The sequence below is a fragment of the Bos taurus genome, chromosome 7 (assembly GCF_002263795.3).
Source record: "Bos taurus isolate L1 Dominette 01449 registration number 42190680 breed Hereford chromosome 7, ARS-UCD2.0, whole genome shotgun sequence".
NCBI lineage: Eukaryota > Metazoa > Chordata > Mammalia > Artiodactyla > Bovidae > Bos > Bos taurus.
Window position 1 is genome coordinate 49,075,049 of NC_037334.1, and position 18,532 is coordinate 49,093,580.

General features: G+C 46.6%; 1 protein-coding gene and 1 non-coding gene across 5 annotated transcripts in view; both read right to left on the reverse strand.

The window, feature by feature from the left end:
* The window catches only part of KLHL3 (kelch like family member 3), a 276,969-nt gene that overhangs the window by 9,652 nt on the left and 248,785 nt on the right, over nucleotides 1–18,532 (reverse strand). For all 4 annotated transcript variants that reach the window (XM_059888747.1, XM_059888748.1, XM_059888749.1 and 1 more), the window contains 5 exons: nucleotides 11,670–11,787; nucleotides 11,068–11,265; nucleotides 9,220–9,321; nucleotides 5,856–5,984; nucleotides 1,939–2,079 (listed from right to left, as the gene is read on the reverse strand). In XM_059888747.1, the coding sequence (XP_059744730.1) occupies nucleotides 1,939–2,079; nucleotides 5,856–5,984; nucleotides 9,220–9,321; nucleotides 11,068–11,265; nucleotides 11,670–11,787 (688 nt within the window). The remainder of the gene's footprint in view (nucleotides 1–1,938; nucleotides 2,080–5,855; nucleotides 5,985–9,219; nucleotides 9,322–11,067; nucleotides 11,266–11,669; nucleotides 11,788–18,532) is intronic.
* MIR874 (microRNA mir-874) lies at nucleotides 16,348–16,423 on the reverse strand. Its single transcript, NR_031218.1, has one exon. It is a non-coding gene; the product is annotated as a microRNA mir-874 (primary transcript).

The window sequence follows — 18,532 nt, forward strand, 5'->3', positions numbered from 1 at the left end:
TCAATCGGGTCCAACTCTTTACGACCCCATGGGCTTTAGCCCAGCAGGCTCCTCTGTCCATGGGGATTCTCCAGGCAAGAATACTGGAGTGGGTTGCCATGACCGCCTTCAGGGAATCTTCCCAACCCAGGGATTGAACCCATGTCTCCTGCACTGCCAGCTGGATTCTTGACCACTTTTGCCACCCGGGAAGCCCTAATTCAGGGATTGTGCTGTGTGCTTAGTTGCTCAGTCATGTCTGACTCTTTGCGATCCCATGGACTATAGCCCACAAGGCTCCTCTGACCATGGGGATTCTCCAGGCAAGAATCCTGGAGTGGGTTACCATGCGCTCCTCCAGGGTATCCTCCCAACCCAGGGACTGAACCCAGGTTTCCTGCATTGCAGGTGGATTCTTTACCATCTGAGCCACCAGGGAAGCTCAAGAATACCGGGGTGGGTAGCCTATCCCTTCTACAGGGGATCTTCCGGATCCAGGAATTGAACTGGGGTCTCCTGCATTGTAGATGGATTCTTTACCACCTGATCTACCAGGGAAGCCCAATTCAGGGGTGAGTGATACTCACAAAGTAGTTATAACCAGTATTGGTGAACATACTCTCAAATACTGGTGAGCATAAAAGGCACCACTTTCCTAGGTGATGTCAAAAACACACATACTCCCTCTGAATCCAAGATTTCACTTCTGACCTTTTATTCTAAGAAATAATTTTAAATGTGTGCATTAATTAGCTATAAAGGCTATTTATAATAGCCAAAGCATTACTTACAGAAAAGATGGAAATGACCTAAATGTCCAATAGCAGCCTGGCTCTTTAAATTATGTTACAGCCATTTACAATAATATTATGTAAATAGGCTTAGTGTTATAATAAGATATTCATAAAAGATTGTAAAGTGGATCTAAAAAGGCAGGTTTTAATAAAGCAGTATTACAGCAAGATTCTATTTTTGTTATAAAAAATAGAAATATCTATATGCGAATGTGTGCTTACACATGCATTTACATCTAAACCTAATCCTTGCATTAGCTGCCTTGAAGGTTCTGTAATTCCTCATTCATGTGGCTCAAGGCCAAATGCCAGGTTATATCACAGCAGGCTTAGACAATGAGCAAATGAATAAACTCCCCTCTATTTACACTTTCAACAAGTCAGCTGCAAATGGGTTTAGCGAACAGGTAATTTGAGTATAAAGGAAATAAGTATGCCTGAAAGTCACCTGCTTGTATTTCCAGCCAGGGAAGTTGGGCTAAGCTAACACTTGGATAGAGTGAGAAGGCATAAAGCAAGATATACCAACATAAGACATGACCCATAGGGCAAAGGTCTAAAAGGAAATGGTTTAATAGAGGTATCAATCTCCAGGAACAAAACTCTCAACACTCTAAGGAAAATCATTCCTACAGGAAGGAAAAGGGGAGGGAAGGGAAGGGAAGGAGAGACAAGAAATACAAACAAGAGAATAAGGAAAGTGGTCCTTTTGGAGAATGGATCACAAATCCTTTCATGGATGCCACTGAAAGGAAGGAAATCGGTTTCTGGGGGGCAGTGAGAGGTTCTCAGACATCGGCAAAGAAAAGATAGAACCAAGTGTCATTGTGTGGCCCTGTCCACACAGCTCTAGGCTTGGCTGCCCAACAAAGCCACTGGGCCTGGGCACACTGCTCCTCTGGGTCTGAGTCCATCCATGTGCAGTGAAAGTCCTCATGCTTCACTGGGAGGGAAGGAACCTTCTGCCTCTAAGAGGGGGCCCTCTGGCTAGCTTTGGGGGTTCCATGCTCTCCCTGCCCAGCAAATGGATACTCCCTGCTCAGGATACAAGCTCAGCCCCAGGCCACAGGAGCTCTCCGTTCTGCCTCTTTTACGGCCAGTGTTTGCAAGGAGAAAACACCCACAACCTCCCCATAAGGAGAACAGGAAGGAGCCATCATATTACCTGCATTGCGTCGGCACATGTTCATGTCTGCCACCTGCTTCCAGGTATTTGTTCCAGGATCGTAAACCTCGACACTCTTCCTCACCAAGGGCCCATCGTGCCCACCTGTGGCGTACAGCTGCCCACTGAGGACCCCAACCCCTGAAAGGCAGAGCACAGAGTCCCAGCCTCAGGTTGGCTGCCACGACCAGAAACCAGGAGGCCTGGCACCCGTCCTGGACAGTCATCACCAGCAGGGTGACAGGGGGAGTGCTATTTTGTCTCTCTAGAACTCAGGGTCCTCGTCTGTAAAACAAGTATAATGACACCCTGCCTGCCTCATAAAATCGCCAACCAGAAAACCTCCAAATAGAAGGCAAATATGACCTCATTTCTATTTAGAGACACGTAAAAATATACATAATACACGTGTGTGTGTGTGTGTGTGTGTGTGTGTGTAGTAAAGAGACTTCAAATGGAAACGACACAGCAGGTGTGCTGAGATCATGACTGCTGAGACTTCCCTGCTTATCTGGAATCAGAAGCCATCCTTTCTGCCCCTGGGCTCTTCTCCTAAGTGGCAGAGGGGCCCTGAACCACTCTCGGTAGTGATAAGCCTCAGCTGAGGGCCAGGACTGCATCGTTTATAGGTTTCAGCATAACCTTTTGACATTCTCTAATACAAGCCAAGAGGATGTCATCCTTTAATACAAGAGGATGAGATGGTTGGATGGCATCACCCATGCAATGGACATGAACTTGGGCAAACTCCAGGAGAGGATGAGGAAGAGAGGCCTGGCGTGCTGCAGTCCATGGGGTCACAAAGAGTCGGACAAGACTGAACAACAACAACAATACAATCAAGGAAATAAAATCCAGAAAGCAGGTGGGTGGCACAGTGCCCTAGAAAAGGCAGCTGACATGGTGGCCAGGATACCTGGGTTCTGGACCTGTGTCTCTAACCTGCCCACCAGGTGGTGCTGCCCTTTCAAGGCCTTGGTTCTCGCATGTGTACAGTGAGGGAGCCGGACTAGATGGGTAGTTTCAGTGGACCACCGACTACTCCACTCCATGGACAGGCTGCAGCTCAATTAGCTGGGGAATTTTTGAAAACATAGATTTCCACAGCCTCACTCCCAGAGACAGTGGCCAGGAATCAGAAAAAGTGCCTCGGGTGATTGCAACGTGCAGACAGGTTTCAGACCCAAGGTCTCAATTTCCAGAATATAAACTTCACGTGGACAAGAACCACGCTTGCCTTATCATGTCGGTTGCCCTGTGCCTGATGGCACATAGTAGGTTCTCAACAAATACTGCTTGAATGACAAGACGCATAAAATCCCACCAGTAATTATGCGAGTGTGCAAATGGTTCCTCGCAGTTGCCCTAAACTAACAGCAGATGGTGGTGTTGCATCAACAGTGGCTATCTGATGAACTCCTGTTAATAAACACAATTCACTGTGTTCCCAAGCTGCCTCACCTTCCCCTTCTCCATGCTCAGAGGAACAAGCACATGCTGGAACCTAGAGATGGCCTCTTTTCTGCACAGACATCTGCTGGCACTGCCCACCCCTGCTGAGGAGGCACTCAGGGACACCAAGCCCTTCTGCGGCCTCCTCTGCTAAAGTTCACGCAGAGGTAAACAGTGTGAGCCACCGGGGCCCACGTGCCAGGGTCTCTGGGTCTTTAGAGAACACCTACTAGGACAAGTACGTGGGTGCCCAGCTCCAGAGGGGAGGCGTCCCCGGATCTTAGGGAGGTGAAGCTCTAAAGAAACGCTGCCCCGGGATCCTGAGGCCAGGGCACTGAGGAAAGAATCCATCTCGGGGAAGGAGACGCCCCCTGAATTGAGGTCACTGTGCCTCCCTCGTCACCATCCAGGGCCTCTGGCCCAGGTGAGAGGCACGAATAACCTGAGGGACATCCACTCAGCAGTGACCCCTGGGCAGCCCAACACAGAGCAGTAAGGCCTCCAGAGGCAGCTCTATCCACAGAAGGAGGCTGAACTTTCTGAGGTGGCTCTGTGCTTGGCTTTGCTCAGGGCCGCCCCTCCACACCTTCTGCTCCAGGTGTTCCTGGGAACAGCCACACACCTCAGGGTGCTGCTCTGCTCCTGAGGAGCTGCCCCTGCTCCCTGGGCTGTGACCACTAGCTCTCACACCTCAGTCACACATAGGATTTCCAGTAAGAAAAAGAAGACTCTAGCAATACTATCAACTGAAATTGCTAAAAGAGCCCTGTGAAGGAAGGAGAACCAGGAGACGTGAATTGAACAGGACCCTCAGGAATACCTACTGCAACCCACTCATTTCACACCTGAAAAAGTGGAGGCCAAGACCACATAGCACACTCGAGTGGACCCAGAACCAAGGTCCAGACCTCCTGCCCTCCAGGCATGTGCTGCGTGTTCAGGAAGGACCAACCTGTCAGGATCGGCAGAGACGAGCTCCCTAAAAATAGCCTTCCAAACACAAATGCTTCTTAAATGGAATCATACAGCTTTTTTTTTTCTAACTAGTGAGTGAGTATACAGTGATTCTTGAAAAACATTAAAACAGCGTAAAAAAAATAAATAAAATAAAATAAAACAGCCTAATTTTCAAGGAATGCTGAGGATGTGGTCATGTGTTTGGTGGTATAAATGAGATCACAACTCAATCTTCAAAAATACAAAAAAGATAAAGTAATAACATTGTGGGGAAAAGCTTTCAGTTGTGGCTTCCCTTCCCAGAAGTCACATGGCCTACCCGCCAGCCAGGGTGGTCATCCGTCACCACTGCCACAGGAACCGGGGACAGAGAGCCGGTGCCCAGCCCCCAGAGCCTCCGTCTGCCCTCCCAGACCCTCTCCCCTGGGCCCCCACGTGAATGGAGCAGACAAAGCAGGGAAGGAGGGGCTGCTGCTCCACTTCCTGGAAAATCCCAAAGCTCCTGGTCTTCCCCCAGGAGGCCAAAGTGGGCCACACATGGGGATTTATTCTCCTCCCACGTCAGGAAGGGGGCTGATCTGAAGAAAAGTTGGGGAAGAGACACCAGTTTATCTCCAAATACAAACCTGACTTTTGACCCCCTAAGACAAAGACAGGCAAGCTTTAGCTTTTCCAGGGAAGACTGGGACTTCATAAGAACGAGACTCAGATAACCTGAGGTCAGAAAAAGCTAACTTTGAAGGGAGACAGACCTGAGTAGGAATCCTGACTCTGCCAGTGACTAATGAAAATGACGAATGACAAGACCGTGGGCTAACTAACCCCTGGTTGACTCACTTTCTAAACCTGCTGAGTGGAGTTACGTTGTGTGAGCTATATTGTGAACCCCTGCAGGGTTGTGATGAGGATTAAACATAAATGAGGCATGCTGCTAAGTTGCTTCAGTCGTGTCCGACTCTGTGCAACCCCATAGACAGCAGCCCACCAGGCTCCCCTGTCCCTGGGATTCTCCAGGCAAGAACAATGGAGTGGGTTGCCATTTCCTTCTCCAATGCATGAAAGTGAAAAGTGAAAGTGAAGTTGCTCAGTTGTGTCTGACTCTTAGCGACCCCATGGACTGCAGCCCAACAGGCTCCTCCATCCATGGGATTTTCCAGGCAAGAGTACTGGAGTGGGGTGCCATTGCCTTCTCCGTAAATGAGGCATAGAAAGTGCTTATTAGGACAGCACCTGGCACACAGCAAGTTTCACTTTCAAGAGATGTGGACACCTCCAAACAAATGGAAGAGATGACAACGAAGGGAATGTGATCCCATTGGTTCTCTACAAAGGGATCCCCCTGAGAAAGGTTAACTCACTGCAAAGGTGCGAGTGGGATTATATACACTGAAAGCAGACAGGAGGGAGGGAAAATAAGGTAGAATGTTAAGCTTTTGGCCTCCAGACCCACCAGTGAGAACAAACACGGTCTGCCCCCTGAACCCCAACTCCCAACCCCCATCCCATACCTGCGCCACTGCGGCGAGTGCTCATGTCTGCCACATATGTCCACTCATTGGTCGCTGGGTTGTACTGCTCCACGGTGCTTAGGCACTGGCGAGAGGCCCCATCATAGCCCCCAACAGCATACAGCTTCCCTGCAACAGACAAAGTGGCCAGGGGTCGGGGGTGCTTCAGACCCTGGCATGGAACTGGAGCATAGCTGAAATTCTGCCTGTAACCCACTGGCACACCCTCACCTCCATCAGGGTTCAGAGCTCCTTCCCCAGGAAGACCAACCAACTTACTTCCCAACCAGAGCAAGCATCCTTCATGATTCTGCCTCCTACATCCTCTTAAGCCCTGGGCTCCTCCTCAAAGCAGTACAGAAGCTTTATCTCAAAAAGCACCTCAACACCCAATGCAAAGCTATGGCCTGGCATCACCAGGGCTCAACATTTTCTCACTGGTGAACTATATTAGATCTTCTCCAGAACAAGGCACCGGGGAGATGGAAAGTTTAAGGGCCCCTCGTGCAGCCAGGCTGGCAGACTTTCTGGCTAAAGACTCACAACAGCAGACAGAACAAATATGGAAAGATATTCTCCAACAGGAACCCAAACGTTGTCTTCCCATGCTTTGTACTCTGTCCACAACCCAGGCAGGCAAAATGTGTGAATGGAGTGCTCTGTGTGCACTCTGGGCTGGAGTGGCTGGAATTGATCTGCAGATCCCCTTACAATTTCTGAGCCATGCACAAGAACCTGGAAGTACCATCATCTATTTTTTTTTTCTTTATCTTGGAATAGGCAAAGGTTTATTTAACCAAAAACAAAAAATGTAATCCTAAAGAAAAATATTGATCTATTGGATTACATTCAAGTTAAACTTAAAAAAAAATTGAAGGATAATTGCTTTACAATGTTGTGTTACTTTCCACTGACCATCACCTATTTTTAAAATAAAGTACCATAAGCTATTATCGAAGAGCATCATTTTGGCCTAAGGATGGTGGTGAGGTTGGGCAAGGGGGCAGGAAACTGGTATTTGAGCTCTCCCAGAGAGATTTGAACATTTGGGTTTAACATGTAGTCTTAGAATGCAGTGGGATTCCGTGTGTGTGTGTGTGTGTGTGTGTGTGTGTGTGTGTGTGTGTTGGGTGTGGGGGGGTCCTACTTCATCTGAGCTCTCAGTTCAATGGGGGACCCTGGAGTTATAATAAGGATCTACACTGTAATAAGTGTATAATAAGGATGTATACTAGCTGCAGGCTACATAAATACCACCAGATGCAAATCTACTTAAAAGGTTACCTAATCAAAAGATTCTTTTTGGTCAATATGTACTTTCTTAATGGAAAGACACCAAGAGTACAACCAGTATGTGAAAAATCTGCAATTATTTAAAATCAGAAAGAGATTCTCAGGCTAAGAACCATGTTTTACCATCAAGACTTTACTGCATCAAATGTAAAATTATTTCTTCTATCATTGAGCCTGGTTTTGTCTTCTGCCTCAGAGCCCTCTCAACCGGCCCTTTTGCTCTCCAGCCAGAGAGCAAAACCCTGACTCAGATAGGCTCCCCCAGGACCCAGGCTACTCTTGGGGTGTGCTGGCTCAGAGGTAACCACCTGCCTGGCCAGCTATCCCTTACAAGGGAGGAGACAGGCCAGGGGTGTGGAGGAGACAAGACGCTCCTGAAGGCAACCCCAGTCTCTGAAATACATCATCTCTGCTCTGTTGCGAGCTTCTGCCTCATCTCTCAGCCTCACTGTCCCTTTTCCTACAGAGATTCTTCAGGACAGCCGGTAGCTCAAGATCCTGGTTTTCCTGTTTTTGTCCCTAGTTGTCGGTCAGGCTGTGACGCCGTGGTAAGGAGATGAGGAGAGGGAGGCAGCAGCCGAAACAGCTTCAAATTCAGGATGGACAAGATAAATAAACCCCCAGTCTGTCCTCCGTGTTAACGGGGTGTGCTACCACACAGCACTTCTGCCATGTAGAACATGCTTACAGAAGCCTCTGTCAAGGGGGTCAGGGGGAGTATTTCTGATGAGCATCATGCAGGCATCTCCTCTAACTCCCATCAACCATCTCAACCCTGTGTCAGCTGAATAAATACCCACTCAAGGTTTCTCCTTTCAGGGATACACTATTTTTAACCCCTACTCTATTGTTTGATATTCCTGACTAAGGAGCAAGGGGGGAAATGGGAAGGTGGCTAGACAAAGCACTTATGCTTGGCAGACAAATCAATTTCTGTTTCACCAGGAGAATGAGATTGCAAGAAACAATTTATCTTGGTAGGAGGACAAAATACTTGCACTCACTAAGGTGACTTGTTCTGTGTGTTAGAACAATATACTTTAAAATTAAAATTTAAACTATGTAATACTGGTACAGACCAAGAAATGCAGCAAGAGAAAATTACATTTCTATTAAGGTCTAACTCCCTGCCTGATACTCTCCCTGAAGCACGTGTGTGAGTTGTGTGTACACGTGAGAAAGAGAAAATGCCTGTGTACCTGTGAATGCACAGATTATCAGCTAAATTCCCACTTCAAGACAGGCTAATAAGTCAGTGTTGTCCTGTAAGTATAACAGTTGAGTCCAAATAATATTCTATGCTTTAATATGTTGAAATCATACATATTTCTAAAACTCCTCTCAGTTATTAATAACATTTGCCAATGGTCTGAGTTAGAATTTGGAGACCTAGTTTCAAGGAGCGGCTGTGCTGTTTACCAGTGTGGGACAGGCACACTGATTACTCCTCTGGGACTCAGTTTCCCCTTCTGGAGAATGGAGAAAATCCAAGTCCTGTCCTTCTCCTTTGAGAGAGTTTTAGGAACAAAATGAGAAACTGGATATGAAGGTACTTGGAGTTCCAGTGCACTGTCTAACCAGGCCCCAGACCTCACCCCTCTTCCTACCTCACCACACACATCCTCCCTGACAGCAGGACCCAGCACCAACCTTCCCTTCAGTGACTAATCAGAACTGGGGAAAGGCACCCGCCTCACTCAGGGCTCTGCTGACAATGCTCAACATAAAATATGAGGACAAAATTGATTAAACAACTGGTTCTCACCCTCCCAAACACATTATACTCCTGGGTTATATCTTGACTCTGGACTCCCCAGCTTGTAATATAGATAAGTAGCCAAAACGAGAGCCCAGCATTTTTCCTCTAGGCTCCTCCTAGTACCCGCAGTCCAGCTCACCTACTTTCTAGCCTTGGGCCAGTAGCTACACCTCTCTGAGTCTCAACTCCTCTCATCCGCTAATCAGGGTACTAGTACCCAACTCAGCAGTAAGGGGAGGAACAGAGCCAGGACACGGGAAGAAGGCCGGGGGGCCAGGGCAGGAACAGAAGCCATCCGCTGTCGCTCCTCACCTTCTACGACGCCCACGCCCACACTGCTCCGGCGCGTGTTCATCGGGGCTACGAAGAACCACTCGTTGGTCTTGTAGCTGTAGGCTTCTACCGACGCCAGGCCTGGGAGACAAGTGACTCGTGAGGTTTCTATGGTGCCAGGCCTCACCCTGCTGGGCTGGGAGTGAGGATGGGGGAAGAGTGCAGACCTGGGGCTGAAAACCCGGGGGAGTATGACTCAGCACTACCTCTGCCTCCCCATGCATCCCATGGCACCTCCATAAACACACCTGCAGTGTGTCTGCCTAAGGGGACCACTAAGACCTGACCTAGAGAGTGGGCTGTGAGAAGACTGAGGGTCTGAAGTAAATCATAAAACCACAGAATGGACTAAATACCTGAGACTGCCTCACTGAACACCTATTTCAACCCTCTTTCCTCTTGTCTTCCTCAATTTTTAGTGGCTAAAAAGATGAAAACTTGTCTTCCCAGACTTCCTTAGAGCCGGGGGTGACCAAGTCAATCCAATCTAAGCAGGATTTCTAAAGTAGCCTTTGCTTTTCTAATAAGAGGCCCCCTGCTCAGCCCTGCCCTCTTCCCCCCACCCCACTACTTCTTGCTACCTGGAATACACATGTATTGGCAAGAGCTGTAACAGCCACCTTGTGACCATGAGGACAAGTCTAAGAGACTCTGCAAGATCGTGGCCCAAGATCCTTGAACAACTAAACCAAGTCAGCAACTGCCAACCTCTGACTTTGTTTCACAAGTAAAACAAAAGCTCTCATTTGTTTAAGCTGTGGTTTAGTCACGTTTTCCACTAGCAGTCAAAAGTAATGCCTAAAAGAAACAATGCCCCACTATCCTTTGTTCTCTTTATTCCTAGTCCCCCCTCACTAGAAGCAGCCTCTGGAGGGGCTATATAACTTGGAATTACATGAAAGAGGCAAAGAGAAGGTTGAAAAAGGTTACCAACTAGTGAAGACAGAAATGAAATTTCAGAGGGATATAGCGTATTGTTTTTCATGTCACTGGGGACCAAAAGAGTTAAGTGTTTACAGAGACATCCACCTGGAGATATAAGAAGAGAGAAGATAATTTCTCCAAGTCCATGTCCACTAGCATTAATAGTTTCTGATTCTGACTTTGGAACGAGATGGACACCAGGAGCAAGGAGACGCTTCTGCAGTGTCACAGTCTTGCACAGCTTTGGTGGGGTGGCAGAAAGGGCAAGGGACAAAGGCTGTGTGACTCAAGCCAAGCCTCTTCCCACAACTGAACCTCAGCTCTTCCGTCTGTTCAGCAGAGGGTTCAGATCACAGTCCCGAGACACCCTCCAGTTGAGCTTGCTCTATGTTTTATCTGTGGATTAAATGAGTTCCCAGACACTAGAAAGGACAAAAGGGCCTCTTCTGAGGGTGGGGTACTTCCTGGAACCTAGAAATGAGAGCACATGGATGGTACTGTGTATGTAGGAAGGTGGACTCTGACACACAAGCTGGGAGCGGAGGAAGGATGGGTATGTTCTTGGGATAGTAGCTACAGAGAGACCAAAGGCTGGCCCAAGAGCTGGCTAAGCAAACCAGGCTTGTGGGTTCAGTTATTCAGTTGTGTCTGACTCTTTGTGACCGCTTGGACTGTAGCCTGCCAGGCTTCTCTGTCCATGGAATTCTGCAGGCAAGAATACCAGAGTAGGTTGCCATTTCCTACACCTGGGGATTTTCCCCAACTCAGGGACCGAACCTGTGTCTCTTATGTCTCCTGCATTGGCAGGAGGATTCTTTACTGCTGTGCCACCTGGGAAGCTTCAAACCAGAGTAACATGGAGTGCATGTCTCAGGCTGGATGGTGAGTGAGTCTGGGACCTACCAGTACTGCCATCAAAGCCCCCCACGGCATAGAGCAGGTCATTGAGCACAGCTGCACCCAGCGTGCTCCGGCGCTCCTGCATGCTGGCGATGGACGTCCACTGGTCCTTCACCCCATCATACACGTCCACTGTCCGCACACGCAGTGAGCCATTGAACCCGCCCACAGCATACACATGGCCAGCCATGAACACCACACCTGAGGCACAGGAAACCAAGGCATCAGGGTCATCTCAAATGGCTGATGACTCACATTTCGATAAGTGACAAAGTGGGAATGAGGCAGGCATGTAAATACTGATAGTTTAACAAGAAGGTGATCTCCAACTTGTGATATTTGGAAGTCGCTATGGGACTCATTGGATTTCTTCTCGGATTTGCATTGCTAATTTTGTTTGTGTCAAGCAAATATCTGCATTAGCCTAAAGTCCCTAAGCACATAAGAACTGATCCCAGAAGGTACAGCTAGAAAGTGCGCAGGTTGGGAAGGGAAAGGAAGGGAGTGTGGAATGCACAATGTTTTCAGAAACAGGGAACAGAGATCTGCAGTGTGGGAGTGGGGGCTAGGGGGCAGCCGGCACACTGGGAGACCATGTGGCTCACCTGCTCTGCATCTCCTGGAGGGAAGCTCAGCGATCTGGTCCCAGCGATCCTCCTCGAAGTCATAGCACTCCACACTGCGGATGGCCTTGGGTGCCTGGCCACCAACCACGATCATGACCTCCAGAGAGACAAGTGGACATTAGCTGGCTGCCCCAACATCCAGACTCATGGGTCACCAACCCCTGCTACATACATGCTCACTGCTCAGGGTCCGTGGACGATCTGAAATGCCAGTTTACATGGCTACATACATGAAGATGCTGCCCGTGATCACCAACAGGTATGAATATTCCAGAAAAATCTAGTGAACATCTTCCCACAGAAACACAACCATTAAGTCTATGCTTCCCAAGTGTCCCTACTCACAGTTGTATTGAGGGCATGTGCAGCCACTCGGGGCATCTTCTACAATCTGCATGTCCTTAAGGACCAGGGGCAAGGAGACTAAACTTTATATTGAAACAACATATTCATATATATCTCTCAACATCTGAATATATCTTGGAATAGAGTATAGAATTTGGATGCATGTTTAAGATAAAATTAATTCATAAGTACTTTTGAATGCATAGACTGTAGGGGGTACTTACTGGAGTATGGGAAAAAATTTGTAAAACACTGTTTTGTGGTGGTTACCACAAAAATGTATGTAACTGATGATGTTCTGAAAATAATGTTACTAGTACTATTTCTACAAGTAAGGTAGTAGCTGCCACTGCCAGTCATCATGTGAAGTATGTTGTCATTCCTGTCACCACAACTCAGTGAGGTAGATATTACCATCCACATTGATAGGTCAGGAAAGTAAAGCTCAGAGAATATAGGGAAACTGCCCAAGGTCACACAGCTAAGAGCAGCAGAAGAGAGACTGAAAGCCAAGTGCATCTGACAGAGGTGAAGGCAGCCCCTCCCCGCTACTCACTGCCCCGCTCTAAAGACAGGGTCTATGCCAGGACAGCTCACTACACAATGGTTTTCAAACTCCAGGTCACATTTCTTTGGTGTGTCATGAAATCAATTTTGAAAAGTTTCAATCAGCACACTTTTAATAGAACAGCACAGAAAATACCATAAGGATGTTATCTCATAAAATACTTATTCTGGTTATACATACATGTATGTGTCTCCTGGAAAGCAATTTAGGCATATTTCTTAGTGTAGGATGTAGTATTTAAAAACAAACAAAAAAATGAAAGTCACTGTTTTGGCTGTAGCAACAGAACGTCATCACTCCATTGTGGTATCCCCATTGCTATGACAATTGTCATGAGCTATTAATAAATAAAAATTAAAGCACCAGAGTTAACAAAATTTTACATATTTCAATAAGCTTATACAAAATTCATGGCTGTCCCACAATGACATTACTCTCACTCACTCATTCCAATATGCTTTCTTAAGTGCAGAGAAAGAGATGAAGTCACAGGCAGACAATCAATATAAGTCACAGGATCTTCTCATTACCTGAGGCTTGTCTTATTTACCCCAGTGGATCTCAAACTTCAGTGTGCATCAGAATCCCCTTGAGGGCTTGTTAAGACACAAACTGCTGGGCCTCACCCGCAGAGTTTCTGGTTTAGTAGGTCTGAAGTGGGCCTGAGAATACACATTTCTAACAAGTTGATGTTGATGCTGCAATTCCAAGAGTCATACTTTGATAGCCACTGTTTTACTCCCGCAAATATAGGGATTTCCTGATGATGTGCCATTAACCATTTTTGCCATTATACTTATCATAGTGTTATATACTCCTCCTCAAAGTGATTTTGGGGAGAAGAGTGATCATTGAAATCTGTGTCAGCACACAGAAGCACATCCCTCAGCTGAACATTATCCACCATAGAGGGAGACAGATATAGGGCTGACCACCATTGCTCAAGATCAATTATTTATGCCCCAGGATTCTAGAATCAGGCTCACCCACCGCCCATGTGGGTGGTCAATGGTCATCAGAGTTAGTCTGCAGCTCCTCTGTGACCAAATGTGAGTGACCAGTGTTCAAAAACTCAGAATTCAGTTCTGACTTCTGGATGATCCCAGAGGAACCCAGGACACACAGTCCAGGCTCGGGGATGCCGTTGCCTCCAGAAAGAAATGTTCTGCATTTGCCTTTCCTGTGCTCAGGAGGTCCGCTGCTCTGTGTCAGGAGCAGTCCTTTTCAGAGAGATGCAGAATTCTACACTATTTCCTATCGGTAATTCTTGGCTGAGATCCACGAATAGTTCAAGAGGGGACGTTAATGAACACAGCCTCCTGGCAAACTTCAGACAATTCCCAACTTCTTCCTCCAGGGTTGAATGACCTGAGTTTATAAACATACCTAGAATTTGTACTGCCTTGATAAAGTTCAAACGAAGTCAAACCATTTCAAGGATTTTCTTTGATATCTGATTTGGGGGCTAAGTAGGAATGGGGTCGCACAGAGTCGGACACAACTGAAGTGACTTAGCAGCAGGAATAAAACCAGTTTTTAGCTTTCTTTCTGCAATGACCTCAAGTACCCAAAATTCTCACACAAGTTGTTTCCTCTCCTTAAAATACTCTTCCCCAACCTGATCCCCCTCCTCTAACACCTGCTTATCTTTCAGGTCTCAATTTACACATCACCTCCTCCACGAGAACCTCTTGACCTCCAAAGCTGAATCACAGGTCCTTCCCCAAGATCACTTACACCCAGGGTTCTCCCACTAAAAGTGCCCAATTTTATGCTCTGTCTGGTAACTTTGTCTCCCCTTCTAAACAGTTAGCCCTGCCAGCACAACAAAAAAATATCTGCCCCAATTACTAAAGATAATCCTTGGGCCTTAGGGTACCAGGTAAAAGTAATGACTCAGATATTTATTTAGAATAAATGAATAGTAAAGACCACATGCAAAGAGTTAAGTGAAAAAACACACAGTTTAAAAAAAAATTAGCCAGAATATCTCTTTCTTGGATTAAGACATGTTGGACACCAGATTACAATTCTAGCGACAGAATTTGAGGCAAACAAACAAAAAGAGAAAGGGGGAGCTTTTCCCATCTTTTGATTCAACCACCAGAAGACAGAAGCTATCAATTCTTTGTAGAAGCTATCAAGGCTTCTGACATAAACAAAAAAAGGCAAAGCTTCGGGTGACTTAACCATGTCCCAGAAACTATCTTCCACCAAAGTAGGGAGATATCAGTACATTCACATTGGAGAAAATCCAGCACTCGTCTCTGAGAATTTCCATAGTAACACAGAAACAATACTAAAGAAAATGCAAAAATTTTATGTACACAGACAAAAATGATACAGAAGAAGGTTTTCAAAATAAACTTGCCTTTGAGCTCATAAAACCACTGATGAGAGGCTGTACAATGATCTGGGAAGAGCAATTATGAGGTTTTTGCAAATCACTGGTTTCTGAAAATGTGGAGGCAGCTCAAGGCACAGGGAGGAATAGGTGTGCTTTCTGCTTCTCTCGTAAGCATAAGAAACCCGATTTCTATGGCAGGTCTTGCAAAAAGCCATCATACATGGAGCACTATGCTCATTGCCATGTAATTGTGCAGTGTAAAAAAGAACAAATTTCCTATCTTGACTACTAATGGATAGTTGTTTCCATAGATACCTGAACCTAGCAACCAATTAGATAAAAACGAGTATTCCCCAGAGTCTACGTGTATTAAATCTCTGAAACTGTAAACTTCCAGCTACCTAAAGAAACCACAGTTTGTCAGGGCAAGAAGAGACTTGATCCATTCTTTCTTTTAAGCCCACGTTGGACATTTCCAGAAAAACTCAGGCCCAAAGAGTCCAATAGGCATATTTCTTTCTTTCCCCAACATCCTAAGTCTCACTTTACTAAAGATGTGTAATGTCTTTAACACAAATTAGTGAATCAAATCAGCTTGTTTAATGATCACTATTTTCAACATTTGTCCTTCAAGGCAACTAACTCTGAGTTAAGAACTATCAGTGGTCATATGGGAATCACAAAATAACTAAAGAACTGGTTCCAGGCTAACAATCATGCTAGACCAAACTTAATCACATTCAAGATCAGCAGTGTACTTGGGAGTCCAACAGGACACCCCGGGTCCTGACTCCAAGTCTCAGTCATCACTGTGTAGAAGGCTGCAGATCTCCTGGTGAGGAGGGAGTTCTGGGTGACACAACATTGGTGAGCCAGACTCGACAGGGCACAGCTACTGGATAGACTCCCAAGGAAAACACCCTCATTTTAAATAAATAAATAATTAATGAATTAAATTAAAAAAAAAAAAATAAAAGCCAAGTGGTCGTTTGCTTCAGGGATGTTAGAGAGACCACGGACAGACTATCTGATTTCTTAGGAAGGAAACTTCATTCCCAGCATAACAAGATGGCTTTTAAAAACAAAAACACGTCATACTATTTCTTTCACTTGGATGAGTCTGACTCTACCAGTGTGACCTGGGAGCCAAGCCTGTTGCCCCTCCTTAGGATCTAACAACTGCTCTATACAAAGAGCCATTTAGGGAGCAGAGACTGGCCAGGAAAAGGGCAGTAAGTGAACAGCACAGAACTCCCCAGCAGGACCCAGACCCTAACTCATAGACTCTGCACTCAGGTGAGTGGAATGAACTAGGCTCTGAACACTGTGTTCATCAGGCAAAGGTAGAGTGTGTGTCCAAACTCTCTTCCACGACCGGTGACCTGGGCAGAAGGCAGGCCCAGCCAGTCGGTCCCTCGGGCCAGGGCAGGAAGTGAGTCTCTCTTACCCTGGTGCGTGGGGCCGCAGGGCTAACACCAAAAATTCATCCGAAGGAGCAGGTCGAGGTTGAGGCAGGAGACTTGTCCCAGCAGGTTCCTGAGCAACAGGTGCTCCAGGCAAGGACTGACAGCCAGGATGCAAAAATGAGGGGTGGAGAAGCAGCAACGCAAGAGCAATATCCGGGGGAGGAGAACACGAGTGGGAAATGGACTTTGGGGTCAGACACATCTGTGCTCAAACACCAGCCCCATCACTAACTCACTGTGCGAACATGGGCAGCCACTTACCCTTGCCAAGCTCACTTCCACTACCTAAAATACCAGGATGACAGGATACTTCCTCCTGGGTGTCAGGAGGCTTAAATGATATAAGTCATTTAGCGCAGCGCTTGGTAAAGAGCACACACTAAATGTTAGCTTCTATTATTAGATCAACACCAGCATCATTACTACCATTTAAAACAGTTGCTAAAAAAACAGATTCTCAACAAACAGTAGAAAAGGATACTTATGATCTGTGAATGGGAGAGTGAATAACTCCAGGAATACTGATGGGGCTTTTTCAGGACCACAGAGCGTTTTCCAAGGTACAGCCTGGGTCTATTGGAAGGATCAAGATGAGGGAAGAGCAGTGCCACTCACCAGCCTGGCCCAGGACAGCAGTCATCTGACCCACCCTGCCAACAAGCCTTGGTTCCAACACTATCTTCTGACAGCCCAACCTAGGAGGAAGCCACCCACTATCAGCCCAAATGAGCTTTTGGTGTCATCTAAAAGTTTAATAGAGATGTCAGCTGAACTGAGATGACAGTGAAAAGGGCCAGATTCAGTACATCTCTAAAGGGTTTATTTCCATCTTCCTGAAATCTCATTTCTCTGCCACCATCTGCAGCACACGGTAACGTAGGAGTGTTGTGAGTGTCTGGGAGACAGCCCCTAGTTGTCCATGGCAACCCAGCCGCGGGGAAAGTGCTGGGCGGTGAATGTGTGGGAGCTCAGATGAGGCTATTAGCTGTTCCGGCTTGAATGTGTCAGTATGATCAGTGTGTATGAGGCACAAGAAAAAAATCCCTTATTACCCTCTGCAGCTATCTCAAGGCAGAGTCTTGCTTCTTCCAGGGAGGAGATTTGGCTGGCAAACAGTTCACTGCTGAGAACTGCTGAGAACAGTACAAATCTCTCTCCACCACTTAGTTTCTCAAAGTCAGCTTTGTCAGAAAGCCAACTTGGACTGAACTCATGAAAGCCCAAACCTGCTGGCCCCTGGAATTCCTGTGGCCACTCTTCCAGGGAGCCCCATTGTCTCCTAACTTCTCTTCTTCCTCATTTGGCCACTTCTATATTTCTACCTCACTTTCTCAAAAGGACTTTTTAAAAGTTCTCAGAGGGTAAGAATTGGGTTTCTTTCTACCCAGTATTCAGCTAAAATGCTTTTGTAAAGTGTGGAGGCATGGTCTGGAATCACTCTGTTAAATCTCACCTCAGCTATTTACTAGCTATGCTTATAGACACATCACAAATTCTTTGGTACTCCTCCACTCAAGACATGGAACCTAATCACCACCCCTCCCTTGAGTGTGGGCTAGACTTGCTGACTTGCTCCCAGCAAATAAAATATAGCAGAGGTAATGGAATATCACTTTGAGAGAAAGTTATTAAAAGACTACAGCTCCTGTCACGGGTGAGCTTTCCCATTCTTTTACTGTAGAAATTACTCACTCTGAGGGAAGTCAGCTGCCATGTGTGAGGACACCCAAGTAGCCTATGGAGAAGGCCATGGGGTGGGGAACTGATGCCTACTAGCAAGCACAAGAGTGAGCTTAGAATCAGATCCTCCCTAAACGAGCCTGGAGGGGACTGCAGTGGGAACCAGCAACTTGACTACATCCTAACAAGAGGTCCTGCACCAGGACGATACAGCTAAGCCCCTCCAGGATCCCTGCCCACAGAAACTGAGATAACAAATGCTTGCTGTGTTAAGCCACCGAAGTTAGCGTAATCTATAATGCAGAAAGTGATAATAATACATGGCGAGAAGGTGACATAACCCGAGACTCAGTTTCCTCATGCATAAAAGGAGGATGATGACAGGTTTGACAATCCTATGAGATAATAAATGTAAATCACTCAGCCCAGTGCTTGG